At 34.2% G+C, this 14,738-nt stretch overlaps 1 protein-coding gene across 1 annotated transcript; it reads right to left on the bottom strand.

Moving 5' to 3' along the window:
• Positions 1-5,754: 5,754 nt before the first annotated feature.
• Positions 5,755-10,607, bottom strand: LOC128216144 (heat shock 70 kDa protein 12A-like). The gene is made up of 9 exons (XM_052922726.1): positions 10,575-10,607; positions 10,277-10,415; positions 9,289-9,437; positions 9,014-9,093; positions 8,582-8,723; positions 8,022-8,172; positions 7,567-7,701; positions 6,973-7,184; positions 5,755-6,468 (listed from the first exon to the last, which is right to left on the bottom strand). The coding sequence occupies exons 1-9, from the start codon at positions 10,575-10,577 to the stop codon at positions 5,755-5,757; spliced, it is 1,725 nt and encodes a 574-aa protein (XP_052778686.1). The 5' UTR covers positions 10,578-10,607.
• Positions 10,608-14,738: the final 4,131 nt, after the last annotated feature.

Consider the following 14,738-nt stretch of genomic DNA (forward strand, 5'->3'; position numbering starts at 1 on the left):
TAAAATAACAATCCATATTTACGTTCACTCATACTAAAACGTCTTCATCTTGTACAGATTTTATTTAGGAAATGAACGGTTAAAGACTTCAAATAAATATAAATACATAAGATTGTTTTTTTTTGTAGTTAAGGAAGTTTTATCCATGAAACACCGAATGATATAAGTAAATAAGGCGCTACATATTACTATAAAGAAGAAGAAAAAATCTCGATTAACCAGTTGAGCTGTAATTACAGTAATTCGATATCATAGTTTCACTAATACTTTGCTACGCATCTAAAATCTGGGGGTATGAAAACCTGAGTGTGATCGAAAATAGTGCATGTGTCTTTTCTGTACAGTATAACTGAAACCAGATTAAGTACACCGATATAATATGATTAATGTTGGTACCGGCATTCTCCAGAAATTCAAATTAAATACTAGTAAAAGTGATTAATTTCTAAAGAATATCTTTTAGTACAAACTTGTCAAATCAATCTTTGATGAAACTGGTTATTCAGAAACCGACTGAGAATAACACACATGGTACTGTTTCAAGAGATACAAGATGCAATTGTTCATCTAGTATGTTAATATATAAGTGTATACATGTCAATGTCATTTTGAATGGTTTGTATTGTATGATGCAGTATTCTACTAGTTTGTTTATGTCTGGTTTCCGGGCAAGAAGGCGAAACGGTGTAAAGCAATCTACTTGCGGGAAGATTTGATTATGGAGTATTTGATTGATTTCAAATTCTTTAACCGTATTTGTGTTTCAGCCAATAAAATTACGCATATGTTTGGCTTATCATACAAACTATGTCACCCTTTTCTTTTAGCACGAAGAAACAAGAGGTTCTTATGTTTTCGCGTTAATGGGCCAAAGACCGATAAATTGGGGGACTAAGAAATATATATCATGCAAAATCGACAAATGAATAAAGTAAATGGTGCTTCTGTCGCTTAATCCGATACAAAACATTATGACTGAAACCAACCAACAGTGACTTTTCTTTGAACAACATATAAAAGTAAAACGCTAAGTAAAGACTAAACAGGGAAGATAGGAAGGCAAGGACTGTATTTGTATTAGTTTTACGGTACAAGGTTTTAACTCTGTGACATTTTAGCTGTGTATGTTACTGTATCAACAACTATCGGTAAAGAATTAAGAGAGGTAGATGCAAACCTTGCTGTTAGAAATTGGGCCTCAAATGTTCGAGATGTTTTTCAACATTCGGGATTTCATGACGTGTGGCTTTATCCAGAATCAGTAAATATGACTGTCTTTGTACCTTTGATTAGAAATAGGCTACGAGATATTTATATTTCAGACTGGAGAGTGGGTATGGAAAGTTGTACCTCACTATCTATATATAAAGAACTAAAAGACACATTCGAAGTCTCAAGCTATATTCATAAATTAGACAACATGAAGTACAGACAAGTACTTGCAAAATTAAGACTATCGTCACATAGATTAAATATTGAAGTTGGGAGACATAATAACATTGTAAGAAATGAAAGAAAGTGTACATTTTGTAATTTAAACGATCTGGAAGACGAGTACCATTTTGTCATAAAATGTCCAATGTATGCTGATGTTCGTAGAAACTTTATACCCAGATACTATTCAGAACATCCTAGTATGGCTACGTTTATCTCTGTACTGCAAACTGATAATAAATCACTTCTTGTTAAATTAGCAATGTTTTGCCTAAAACCCTTTGAAATAAGAAAGAACAATGCCTAATGGTTTTATTCATAAATTGTCACCAAAAACTAGACGAGCTGTATATGTCTTTGTATTTCCTTTTTACATGTTTGTTTGTTTTGTTTCCTGTTGTTTTTTATCACACATGATGTATCTCCAATCTATTGGTATTAGGTTCCTCTATAAACGGCAATACTGCTTCTATTTTCATGTCTTATTCGATTTCTTTCCACAATTTTCAAGGTTTATGTGTTAAAGAATATATTTAACATTCTGACTTCCATATCAACCATCATGCACGCTGATTTGTGTGTAACTTGGTTGATGTTTTCCTTTTATTCTTTTGTTCTTTCAATTTTTGAGTATTTACTAAAAAATCTGTCAATGATGCAAAACTCATTTAAAATGTGTTATACATGAAACTTTATATAGTTTGATTGTTTATGTGTGTGTGTATTCTATATTTATGTTTATGTTTTGTGTTATGTGACGATGAGCTGTATATGCTTAAGTCAAAAAAATAAATTTTCTGCTCTGTTCTATTCTGTATTAAAAAGTATTAAAAGTGCATGTCCAGATGGCTTGATGTTAATAAAAGGATGCTCATGTTTAGATAAAGATATATTTGAAAATAAATATAACTTACCGTTTATAAGAAATATGTTAATCCCGATTTTCAATCGTTTTCTGGACGCTTGAACAGTTTGCTTTCGTACAAAACATTACAGACGTAATCAACTGCTGGAACATAATTTCTATGTTATATTATCTATTTAATGTACGTTAAAATGTATGACTTTGTACTACGAACTTTCCTATATATTCACAATTAACTGATAAACTAAATTACGCCAAAATACTTTAAAATATGTCAACAACGAAATGTGGTCTTCACCTGGTAAGCGACCCGTCAAATCAGGCTTATCTCTTAATGTTTAAAACCAATTTCAATCCACATTTGTTTTGCTTACTCGTTCGACTTTTCAAATGTTTAGTCAGTTGCGACCAGTATAATTTGGTCAATGGATGCATGTTTTGTTCAAATAAAAAGCAATCGTACATTAACTGTTATTATTTGAAACATAACTGCATTAATACAAGTTTATTTATGAATGTTTAGAAATTGGTTAGCACTGAAACACTAATAATAATAAGCTTCTTCGAGAACTTTTTTCCCACGCCTTGGCATATGAATGACAGTCTTCGATTGGCGATTAAAACTTAGCGTGAGGGGTGCGTACGTGTAGCTTGGATGAAAAGGGGTATTCAAAAAGAGGCTTCGACACCCATTAATATTTTTTCTATCCTTCTCGTGAAATGAAATACGATCTTACACTGAAACCTACAAATATCTTCTCTTTGTTTATTAGCCATGTTATATTTGTGTGGACAATCAGAATGCACAAAATGGGTCCAAAGTATGAAAAGTTGAAAACAGCAACAACCAAAGTTTAACCACAGGCTCTCATTGATATACACCTATTATCGTGTGATACTGTGAAACGGAAGTTTCATTGTTAAACCTTTATTTAACCATTGGCTATCATGGGCATATATCTAGTCTTGTGAGAACCTATCAAACATTACTCTCATTGCCTATAAACTGATTAGTCATTGGCTCTCATGAACAGACACGGTAATCTCATTGTTTAACCAGTTGCTATAGTGTGCAGAGATCTAGTCTAGTGAGATTCTGTTAAACGGCAGCCTCATTGTTTAATCATTGTTGAATCATTGATCCTTATGACCAGACACATAGTCGTATGATATATAAAAATAAAGTCTGGCCCTTATGAGCAGACTGTCGGGCAATTAGTTTAAGATATTGTTCAACGGCAACCTTATTGTTTAACCATGTTTTAACAAAATGTAGTCACATGGGCAGGCACCTACTTAAATAGGCATCCCTATTTTCAACTATTTTTTAAAAAGAAATTGTGGCCTCCATGCGAAAACATCTAATTTAGGATAATATAGAACGGCAGCCTCATTGTTTAAAATATTTGGTCCTCATTGGTAGACATCTATTTTAAAATCCTGTTAAACAATAGCCTACAATCTTACTTTTCCCTCAAGTGTTTCGTAATATGCCGATGCGCGTATCGAAACCAATAGTGAACTGTTACTTTTTACATGTTGGTCTACAAGAAAGATACCTCACTCTACCGTTCACAAAATTACAATGTTTCTGCAGACATGAGAGGTATCATTCTACACTGTTATGGAATTATTTTGACAACTTTGCTATCAATAATTTAATGGAAGCTACTAGGACAACCTATTAAGCTAAACGCTCATGCAGATTTTGCAAAAAGAATGGTAACTGCTTTCGGTAGATACTTAAGTCTTAATCTTTAATTTGTAGCATGCGCAATAACGCCGCTCGACGTTTAAACTATTCTTGTCCGTTCACTTAGTTGTACTCTTAAACTTACGTAATTAGTTTTGTGAGGTAGGTTCTGCTTATCAAGCAAACTAGACAAAAAACGTCAATCCAGTATCTCTGCAGATACACGCTGATTGCATATACGTATAAATTCAAGACCTCTTCGACACAAGTAATGTCTTGCTAAATTGGCAGTCTTTAGCAAGGCATACGTTTATTTCTCATTTTGTGCGTATTTGTGATTGAAATTTTTTGGAAGACAGAAGTTCACTTTCCATCTAAAGTTTAGGAGAAAGCGTGGTTTTAATGTGGTTCAATAGGAAATGACGCCATGAAGATTGTGACGTCATATTACCGGATATAACGTCACAATTTAAAACAAAGCAAGTTTGTTAAAAGAACGGTGTTCTTTTTTTATTCGTACCGGAAATCCTGACATGCATTCTACTTATAAACATAATTAAAATGATCGGATGTATCTGTGGTTTAAATTAGTGAGGGTACTGCAATGGATAGCGTGTGAAATGACAGTGCTTTGTGGTATTAGTCTCATCACTAGAACAGATGAACATGTAGGTCGTTTTTCGCTATTTTACTGAAAAAGCATGTGATAAAAATAATAATTACAGACAACTAGTCTTGAGAGATCATGTGCAACGGCTGACTTATTGTTTCTTTACCTTTTGCCCTTATAGGAAGATATTTAGACTTGTTTTCAAAGCTTAAGCAAACATTCATTAAACGTGAGACACGTAACAAACACGACAATTTATTATGCATCGTTGATCATAATTGTATATGGAACTTTGTTCTTTATCTGCTTTAAAATATTGTTTTTAACACAAACAAACTCAAAACACTAACAACATAAACAACCTTTATTGTATCGTTGCAATCGATTATAATAAAAAGAAAAGTGAAGGGACGCGGCTAATATTCAAAAGCCCAGCGACGAACGTGGTAATGGTTTAAGCATATACATTAAACGAGATTCACGTTACACACACAGACAAACAACATTAGCGTCAAAATATCTAGCCAATTCTGTATTTAGTATACTTTTTAATATATAAGGTTATTCACTGGATACTGACATGTTCAGTATCTGGATTTCGGGGGAAACCTTTGGCAATGATTTACAAGAAGGTCAATCAAATGAAATCGATATTTGATATGATATATTTTTAGCTTTTACACAATGACCTAATTTCCGACGTTTTGAGGTGTTGGAGCCAGACACATAACATTTCCGAAACATACGGAGAATAACAATTCACGAACCAAAACTTGGTTTTCTGAATAATTTCACAAGGTGGTAGTAAGTTAAGTTTAAGCATTTTATATTCCAAGTAGATCCATTGAAACAAAGCATATTATACATTTGACATCGTAAGGACTAATAATAGTATTTGTTTACTATTTTGGAGCATTTTTATAGCAATACACTAAAGCATTATAGTATAATATTGACACATAAGATAAAATTCAATTGACATTCAATTGAAACGCAAGTCAACCATCGCATACCATTCAAACTTTTATTTTATTAACTGCTGTTCACACCTGTGTCATTTCCATGTTTATATCTTCATTGTTCGATGATCCTGTTCAGTTCATACTTTAATTACAATTGTTTTATATTAAAAAGTTCCATTTTTCGGATAAGTTAGCTCAAGAAATCAATTTTCAGTCGATGCACTTTCCCTGTAGCGACCTCAGTAGCCTCGACATCTATCTCTGTCCCTCCGTAAATCAATCGCGCTTTAATAGTTCGGTTAGTTCCGCGTCCTTCTAATGGCACGTTGAGTGTGCCTGCAAGATGGCAACCTCCGTCCGTAACGTACATCGGGTCAGGATCAAGTGTGTAATAAACACGAATGGGTCCAGTGGTTTGACTTGAAGTTGCTATACTGTAGTACATGCTAACCTGTTCTTCTCCAACAGTAAGGCATTGTCCAGCTGTGATATGTTTATCAAAGACATTTTCGCAGCGATCACCCCCATCTTCGTCTTTTACTTTATAAGTTTCTCTGTGAAATTTTTTAATGAATACCGCCCTTACGTTTACGCCATACGAATATTTGCTCACTCGCTGAGAAATCAGCTCTGGTTTATGTCCAAATATCACGGCCCCCTTTAAAACTGCAAGGTCTGGATCAGTTGGGATGATAATTTTGTGCTTATCAAACTTCGTCTTCATAGCTTGCTGGAGTAATTGACATGTGTTAAATCCGCCAACTAAAACAATGGTTCCTATATCATCTTTGGTCGACTGGTCAAGTAGACTGGAAACGTGGTCAACTATAGCATCAGCTTGGTTCTCTATAAGGTTTTTAACTACATTCTTATCGACTCTCAATTTGTCGGCTGTTATTGATACCTGCACGAATTAAGCTATCAATAATAAACCGTTTCAATTATCTAACTGGCTCTACTTTAGCTGTAAAAACAATGCATAGAATAATTAGGTACATATACAGAATTTAAAATAAATTTTACCACCTTTTCTGTTTGGTTCTTGTTCATCAAATCATTTATGATTGACTATTATGTATAGATCATTTTGGGTCACAAAAGAATAACATTGCACACAGGTATGCTTTTACAGTCTTATAATAGAAGACGCCTGATTACCAACAAGCGGAATTGCTAGATAGCCGTGGTGTAAAGTTTTCCCGAATTAACATATCAATGGTATTTATTTTTGTTACATCCCAGGCCCAAGGGATCTTACAAACCTTATTGCTTCAGTGGTTTTATCAATGCAACAAAAGTTGATTGTTTATAAGAATACAATTGTAAATGCAACATTTTTAATCCCATAGCGAAACAAAAGATGGTGAAGTAGAAAAGAAGAGACATCGTTTTGTGTATTCGTACATACCGTGCTTTTAAATGGAGAGTCAGTTATAAGGTCGTGTATCTCCTTGCCCTTACTTTCCTTCACTATGTGTGGTAACGTTGCTGAAATTCTGAATATCACTGATTTATTAATTTTCAGTGGATCAAAGCCGCGCTTTTTCATTTCGAAGTCGCGAATCATGTATACGTAATCGTCCATATGAGATCTTTTAAATTCTTCAATCGTGTCCTTTCCTAAAATACACACAAACAGAACAAAAAAGAGAAGCCTATCTATTTAAATTCCAAACAATAGCAATTAAATGTATCAATTAAAATTTTAAAACGCGTATGGCACTTTGATATTGACGCCATTGTATAAAAGCCGATTTCAAGAACAACTTTACGATCTTTTTCAAAATTCCACTGCTGAACTAAAATTACTTCGCATTTCAAACGTAATGAACGTAAAAAAGCATAATAATTTTATGTTCTTATTTAAATTACAAAACGCGTTATGTAATATAGAGAGCATTTAGTAAATAGCATTTTTAACCTTCTCAAACAGATAAACGATTTTTTTTCAAAAAGTCCATTTCTTAACCAAAACATACTTTACATAACAAAAGTGATATACCTATTATGTCTGCTACAAACGTGACATAAGCATCGTCTACCTTCGTACCGCCCCAGTCTCCTCCACTGGCTTTGTAAATGTTCTTCATCGAACCGCTTCCTGCTACCTCTTGGACAGCAATATCGACCGTACCGCCTGTGATTTTTTTTAGAATGACATTATACTTTATTTACCCGATGAAGTTTACTTAACTGATGAATTTCAAGACTTCAGTGGCTAAGAACTTTGGAAGGAAATAAAAAAAGATGTTTTATACAGATACATTTTGTCTGTAATAAAACCAACTGTTTTAAAAGAAAACTGATCTTGCATTGTTCTTTACACCACTAGTGACTACATTCTTTAACCGTGTTGTTTCATTTGTGCAAAAAAAAGGATTTGCAACTCTTTAACCCGTAAATCAGTTTATGTTTTAGCATGCTGGTTGAGAAAGGCATTTAATTTAAGAAAAAAACCTCCTGCATCAACAACAAGGACTTTGCTCCCTGTTTCGAGGGTAGACAGTGAGCCACCTTGGCCACTTATTTCCATCGGTAAAAATCGACAGTAAATGGCTGCAGCCTCTGGTTCCAAAGCTATGATAAGTTTGTCGGAAGAAATACCAGCCTGTTTTAACAATTGTATAATTTTCATTTTAGAATAGTTGTTATAGGGTTTTGATACAAAAACTAATGATATTTTAATTATTTCACCTTTGAATAATTGATCAAAGGCCAAAGCCAGATACAAAGACAAACAAAGACAAACAAGTGACATACGAAATAAACACTGTTAATTTCTATGTCGATTAATCTATATAAGTTAAGAGTTATTAACTCCATTGGAGCAAACGAAAGTTATGCAGTTTTTTTGAGAACTAACAAGATATTATTCTTACATTAATTCGAAATGAAACAAATATTATTTCTTTTTTAGGATTGTTTTTTCAATAGCATTGCGCTGTAATTTGCACACGTTTACCTATTGAATTTCCATTTGTTTTAAAAAAATAGACAATTACGTAAACAATTCTTACACTTTCAGCAGCCTCCCTCATAATCTGTCTGGCACTATCATCCCAAATCGCTGGAACTGTCAAAACCCAACTGATATCCTCTGGTTTTAAGTCTCCCTTGAGTCGGTCTTCAATGACTTGTAACAGGTCGTCTTTAAGAAATCTGTAAACGTTTAGATTGAAGTAATTCGAATAGGTACTTGAAACGGTTCTGACGTGCAGCCATGTTTTATGCTTTGATTCTAACTTTATTGTTAATCAAATCTGTCTGATATGAACTCTTAAATAGTATACGTTTTGAAATTGGAAGTTGTTATTACTAGTATTAAAAACCAAATATCGTATCCATGTTATGTTCTTTTGCATAGTATCAAAAAAAATGGATTGACATTATGTATAACAATAAGATAAAAAAGAAAGATAACGCAATCAAATAACATCATCATGATTTACCTTATTGCAACAGAGAACACAATATTTGCTTTTAGTTTCTTTCCAGTTTCATCTTTAATTTCCATGTCTCTTTTTATATCCTATTGAAAGACAAAATAAATATAAATATTGAACACTTTACGGCATTGTTAGACTGACTGGTACATAAACGTAATTTTAGTTTAAAGACCATTTTTTCCTGTGATTCCACGATATTTACTGATAGCAATTTGAAGAGCTCAAATAATGTAATCGCATACTAGATCTTCTTAATGCAAAACTCTATAATATTTTACCGTATTGTAAAGCTGCATCTTGAATCTTTTGAAAAAATACCATTTGTCATGTTCCCCATCTTCAACCAGACTGATGTACTTGTTTTCAGCGTCATATCCAAACGCTGAGAATGTCTCTCCATCGGGTTCGATCAGAAGACACGTTGGTGCTGTAAAATGATCCGTTTTCAGCGGAGGCAATGAATAATTGGTCTGATTCTCACTAAATGTGTAGGACAACGTTTGTCTCCAAGTGGGTTTGACTCTTTAGAAACTGCGGAACACTAATTTATGATTACGAAAGGCTGGGTTGGCCAATTATAGAAGATACAATAAAATGCTATAAAAATCAAACTATTTTGGGGCCAAAACACTGATCTAAATTGTGCCGCAATAATACTGTAGTAATTATATCTCCTTCGTACTTGCTTTGCTAATTTGGACATGCCTCAAGTGCATACATGTGTTTTGACATGGATATCTGACAATTTATGCAAAAAGCTACAGAAACAAGCTCATTAGCAAAAACATAAACCCAGTTTAGTGGCACTGGGCAAACGCCAAAGACATAGAACACAAAATCACAGATAAGAAACATAGAAGAACATCACAAAACTCCACAAACAGCACAGTGCATACATACAATATATATATAAAAATAGGTATGTTTATCAAGAATTGTTAGGTACCGCCTTGGAACGGTCAGTAAAATGTAAATTAACTGGGGGTTTAAATCAGTTTATGGGCACAAACCTCACTCTTATCCCAACAATCCTTAATAAAGATAAAACGCAAAAGGTAAATCTTATCAAAGTATGCATTAACTTGAGGAAACTTCTAACCTCTCTTTGAAACATAAAACCAGTATTCTTCAATAAAATAAATTTTACTTCATTTGTTTCAATTTAGAAGCATCTTCAACAAACCTCGAACACTTTTCTTCGTTTAAAAAGATAAAAAGAGAAGTCAATAAAAGAAGAAAGGTATAACAAATACCAGATACATGTACCTTTCGATGACATCAGCTGATCTCCATTCCAATTCCTCACTATGACCTTTGTTGGGTTGTCAACAAATGCACTTCTTAACAAATACGCCCATCCGGAGTATGTTGTTCCAAAATCAATACCAACAACAAGAATAGGTACCTTAATTGTACAGACAAGTAGTTGGTAATTAATAAGAATTTTCAAGACAACCGATTGTGTAAACACAGTTATTTAAGAACAATTACCCATTCATTTATCATACTAAAGCATCATTTTAAAAGACCTTTGATTTATAATAAAATATGAAAACTTACTTACCATGACTATTCGTTACCGATTGCTGACATTTATCTGTTCAGACACATTCCTCATTCGTTATCGTCATCCATGTATATAATGATAACATGCGCTCGTTTACCATATGTTGAGCAGATACCATTCGACATAATTGCTAATATGTCGATAACAGCGGTATATTTCATATACAGTAGTAAAAACAAGTGACATAAAACATAGTGTAAAAACTATTTTGTTTTTCATTATTTATTTTGGTGTCGGCTTTATTTATGTTATTTCTTCTATGTATTATCTACGATGCTGCATCAAGCCTTAAGTTGACTTATGCTTGTTATTATGAACTTACTTAAATCACGATCAGTAATCTTTCTACATATCACTATGTAAAATAACAGCTTCCATACCAGGCAACACCACCGTACCAGTTCATTTACCAAGTACATCATCATTTGTGGTAATAGTGTGACACTTTTTCATTTTATATGTCATAACCTACTGAATGTGAACAACTTGGATTTATATCTCAATATAGCTGATGGTTCTTCATTGCAGGTTCTCGGGTACATTGAAACGTGTACCATACTTATTTTACCTGACTTTCTTATTGATATATCAGTTTTAGTTCTATCTGATGGTACCTCGAGTCGACGTTGCAAGTTTAATGTATTTCAGGAGAGGAATGGTGTTACCACTGAATCCCTTAGGTTAACATTCGACTCGCTTGTGTGTGGTGAGCCGTTTACGGTCCGATATACGAACCAGCGCAACTTAGAGGTCGGTTAGCACGAACGTGTTACAGAAAACGGCCTAATCAGGGTGTTCCATCTCGCGAACTAATTTTGGTATGGACTGGATGTAGCACGTTTACCTGCAGTAAGTCATTGAGTAAAATCAATGGTCTGGCAGTGCAATGTTTTTACAAAGTCACTGTTAATTTAACCGAAGTGAGTGATTAAATGCGCTTTCTATTATTAATAATTCAGCTTCATTGTAATTGCTGAGATCTTTTGAAGTCTATGCTTCTGTGTCGACAATCGTGTTTTAAATAGAAGATCGCGTGAAGATGCTTACATATTGGCGATTGACATTGGCATCTTTACCCGTCTTGTAAAAGACCCTACATTGCAAGAACATTTTAGCTTATGCCACAGCCAACACTTGATATGATCACGTTATTGTGCACTTCTCTTTTCCAAAATAACTCCATAACGATCAGGGGTGAAACTTTATTGGTAAACTCAAAAAGTATCTGTATGACCTTGCTAATTTAAGAAAACCCGTACGACATCATAAGATCAGAGCAATAAAGAAAACGCCGGACGTTTTAATCGGACTCTTCTGAATATGGTAGGTACCTGGACGAATGTATCGGACTGGCCGACAAACATTTGACCACTTGCACAAGCATACAATGCAACCGGATATAAATTAATGGGCTTCTCTCCGCATTTCCTTATGTTTTGCAAGGATCTCAGTCTGCCCGTTGGCGCATATTTCGGAACCGACCCTACAGAGAAACAGGCGGGCGCCCAATATAACAAGTACGTAAATCGCTAACGTGGTCAAATGCGATTTCTGCATGAAGGTCTCATATCGATATGATTTATTTAATGTTTTTACACAGTGACTTGTTTCCGACGTGTTGAGGTTTTGGGGCCAGAGATCATGTAATTGTGCACTTCTCATTTACCAAACATATAAAAACAAAAAACTACTTTTAACACAACTAAGATTACTATGATTTTACAATGCGGGGGTTGTATTAATATTTCGAACGTTTTGATATTAGGTAAGTACCTATTCATGATATAGGAAGAATTACAGTTACTGTACTATTTTGACCAAATTAGATTTTAATTAATGAACATCCAATTGTGTATGCAAGTTAAATATTATCGTAACACATGTTTTCTCAGAGGGAAGTATAGCGACTATTTGCCATTATCACATGTTCCAAAACTTTAATTTTATAAACTGCTGATCACATCCGTGTCATTTTCATTTTCCATATAGTTATTGTTTGATAATCTAGTGCTGTACATTATTTTATTGCAACTGGTTTACATTAATAAGCTGGTCCAAGATATGTTTTTAAACATCCTAAGACAGTTTGGAACACGCTTGAAGTAAACAATTTAAAAAAGTTAATTACATAGTTTAAGAAATGTTCTTGATGTTTCACAACGTTTGGCTCAAGAAGTCAATTTTCCGGCGATGCACTCTTTCTGTAGCGACCTCAATGGCCTGGACCTCTACCTCTGTCCCTCCGTAAATTATTCGTGCATTAACAGAACGGGCATGACCAATTCCTTTAATTGGAAATTCCAATTTGCCTGCAATGTGTCAACCGTCGTCGGTTACATACATCGTACATGTATTACTTACATCGGAAAGTGTGTAATAAACAGAAATGCATGCATTGCATTGACTTGATGTCGCTGGAATGTAGCTCTTTTCAACTCGTGCTTCTCCAACACTCAAGCACTGCCCAGCTGTGATATGTTTATCAAAGACTTTTACGCACAGCGCATCCCCTTTCTCGTTTATTACTTTATAAGATTCTTTGTGAACATGGTCAATAAAATGCCGAAAAACTTCTACGCCATACGTGTATTTGCTCACTCGTTGGGAAATTAGTTCTGGTTTATGTCCAAATATTACGGCTCCCTTCAAGACTGCAAGGTCTGGATCACTTGGGACGATGATTGTATGGCTATCAAACTTTGTCTTCATAGCTTGCTGGAGTAATGGACAATTACTAAATCCTCCAACTAGAACAATTGCTGCAATGTCACCAATGGTCGACTGGTCAGTTAGGTTGACAACATGTTCAGCTATGGCGTCAATTTGCTTCTTGAAAAAAACTCGTAACTACAGTCATATCGACCTTCATTTTGTCGTCTTTGATGGATACCTGCAAAAAAAATCTACACTCACTATTGAAGTCAATAAACAGTCTTAAGCAAACCGAAACTGCTATTTTCAACAACCAAAAAGAGAAAAAAATGCTATTTTCTCTTTTGAAATTGTATAAGTATTTTTTTTATATATATCGTCAGGTAAAATATGTATTCAATTCCATTCTACAAATTAAATATTTCATGTAGTGTTAGTCACTAAGTAAATTAGTGCAAACTTCGTTGTTAAAAGCAAAGGTATTTACAAACAGTTCTGAGTAATCAGATGCTTTTTATTATATCTTAGCTACATTTAAGACGGCCATTTGTTAAATAGCCAACGGCTAAGTGACAATTCCATAATAAATATTCATTAAAAATAACAACAAATAATTGATTTTATTGAACATGAGAATTCATTATTGTAGCAGAATACACACCATCTTATCAAATATGGAATCCTTTATGACCTCATGAACCTTCTTGCCCTTGATATTGTTCGCCAGTAACCCAAATGGAACCCTGAATACCACCGGCTTTTCGCATTTTGAGGGGTCAACGGCTAGCTTTTTCAGTTCGAATTCGCGAATCATACATATGTAATCTTCCATGTTTGACCGCTTATGGACTCTTTACCTGTTGAAACCCAATAAAAATGTAAATATCTACATCCACAATCCGGTTCTTTAATAACAAACACACAAACGGGTGACACAAAAACAAAATGGAAACGTTGTCAACGCACACAGTAAAAATGAAAAGTGATAAAAGGTAAACATACGGATATATTTAGACACTCACTATAAATTAGGTGAATCATTTTACAAATACTCAACCAATCGTTTGATTACTTTTTCAAACAGGTTTTGAACCAAAAACATATTATCTAGGGTAGGCATCAGAATCTAGTGCCTAACATGTCTTCTAAAAACTTCATGTAAGCATCGTCCACCTTTGTTCCGCCCCAATCTCCACCACTAGCTTTGTAAATATTCTTCATAGAACCGTTCTCTGCGACCTCTTGTACAGCTATGTCAACAGTACCGCCTGGAATTGAAAAAAAATGTTAAATGTATTAGAACATTTAAAATGTTCTAGAGAACAAAACAAAGATCGGTGGACAAAAAGTAAAACAATTGTTTAGATCTCGCTGATGTTTGGCTGCTCTACTATTCCAGAGACATGGTCCACAATGGCGTCTATCTCTCGCTTGAAAAAGGTCACTAAGAATCCCATTTCGATCTTTAATTTGTCGCCAGATAACGAAACCTACGTTCGAAATAAAATG

The sequence above is a fragment of the Mya arenaria genome, chromosome 14 (genome assembly GCF_026914265.1).
Source record: "Mya arenaria isolate MELC-2E11 chromosome 14, ASM2691426v1".
Taxonomy (NCBI): domain Eukaryota; kingdom Metazoa; phylum Mollusca; class Bivalvia; order Myida; family Myidae; genus Mya; species Mya arenaria.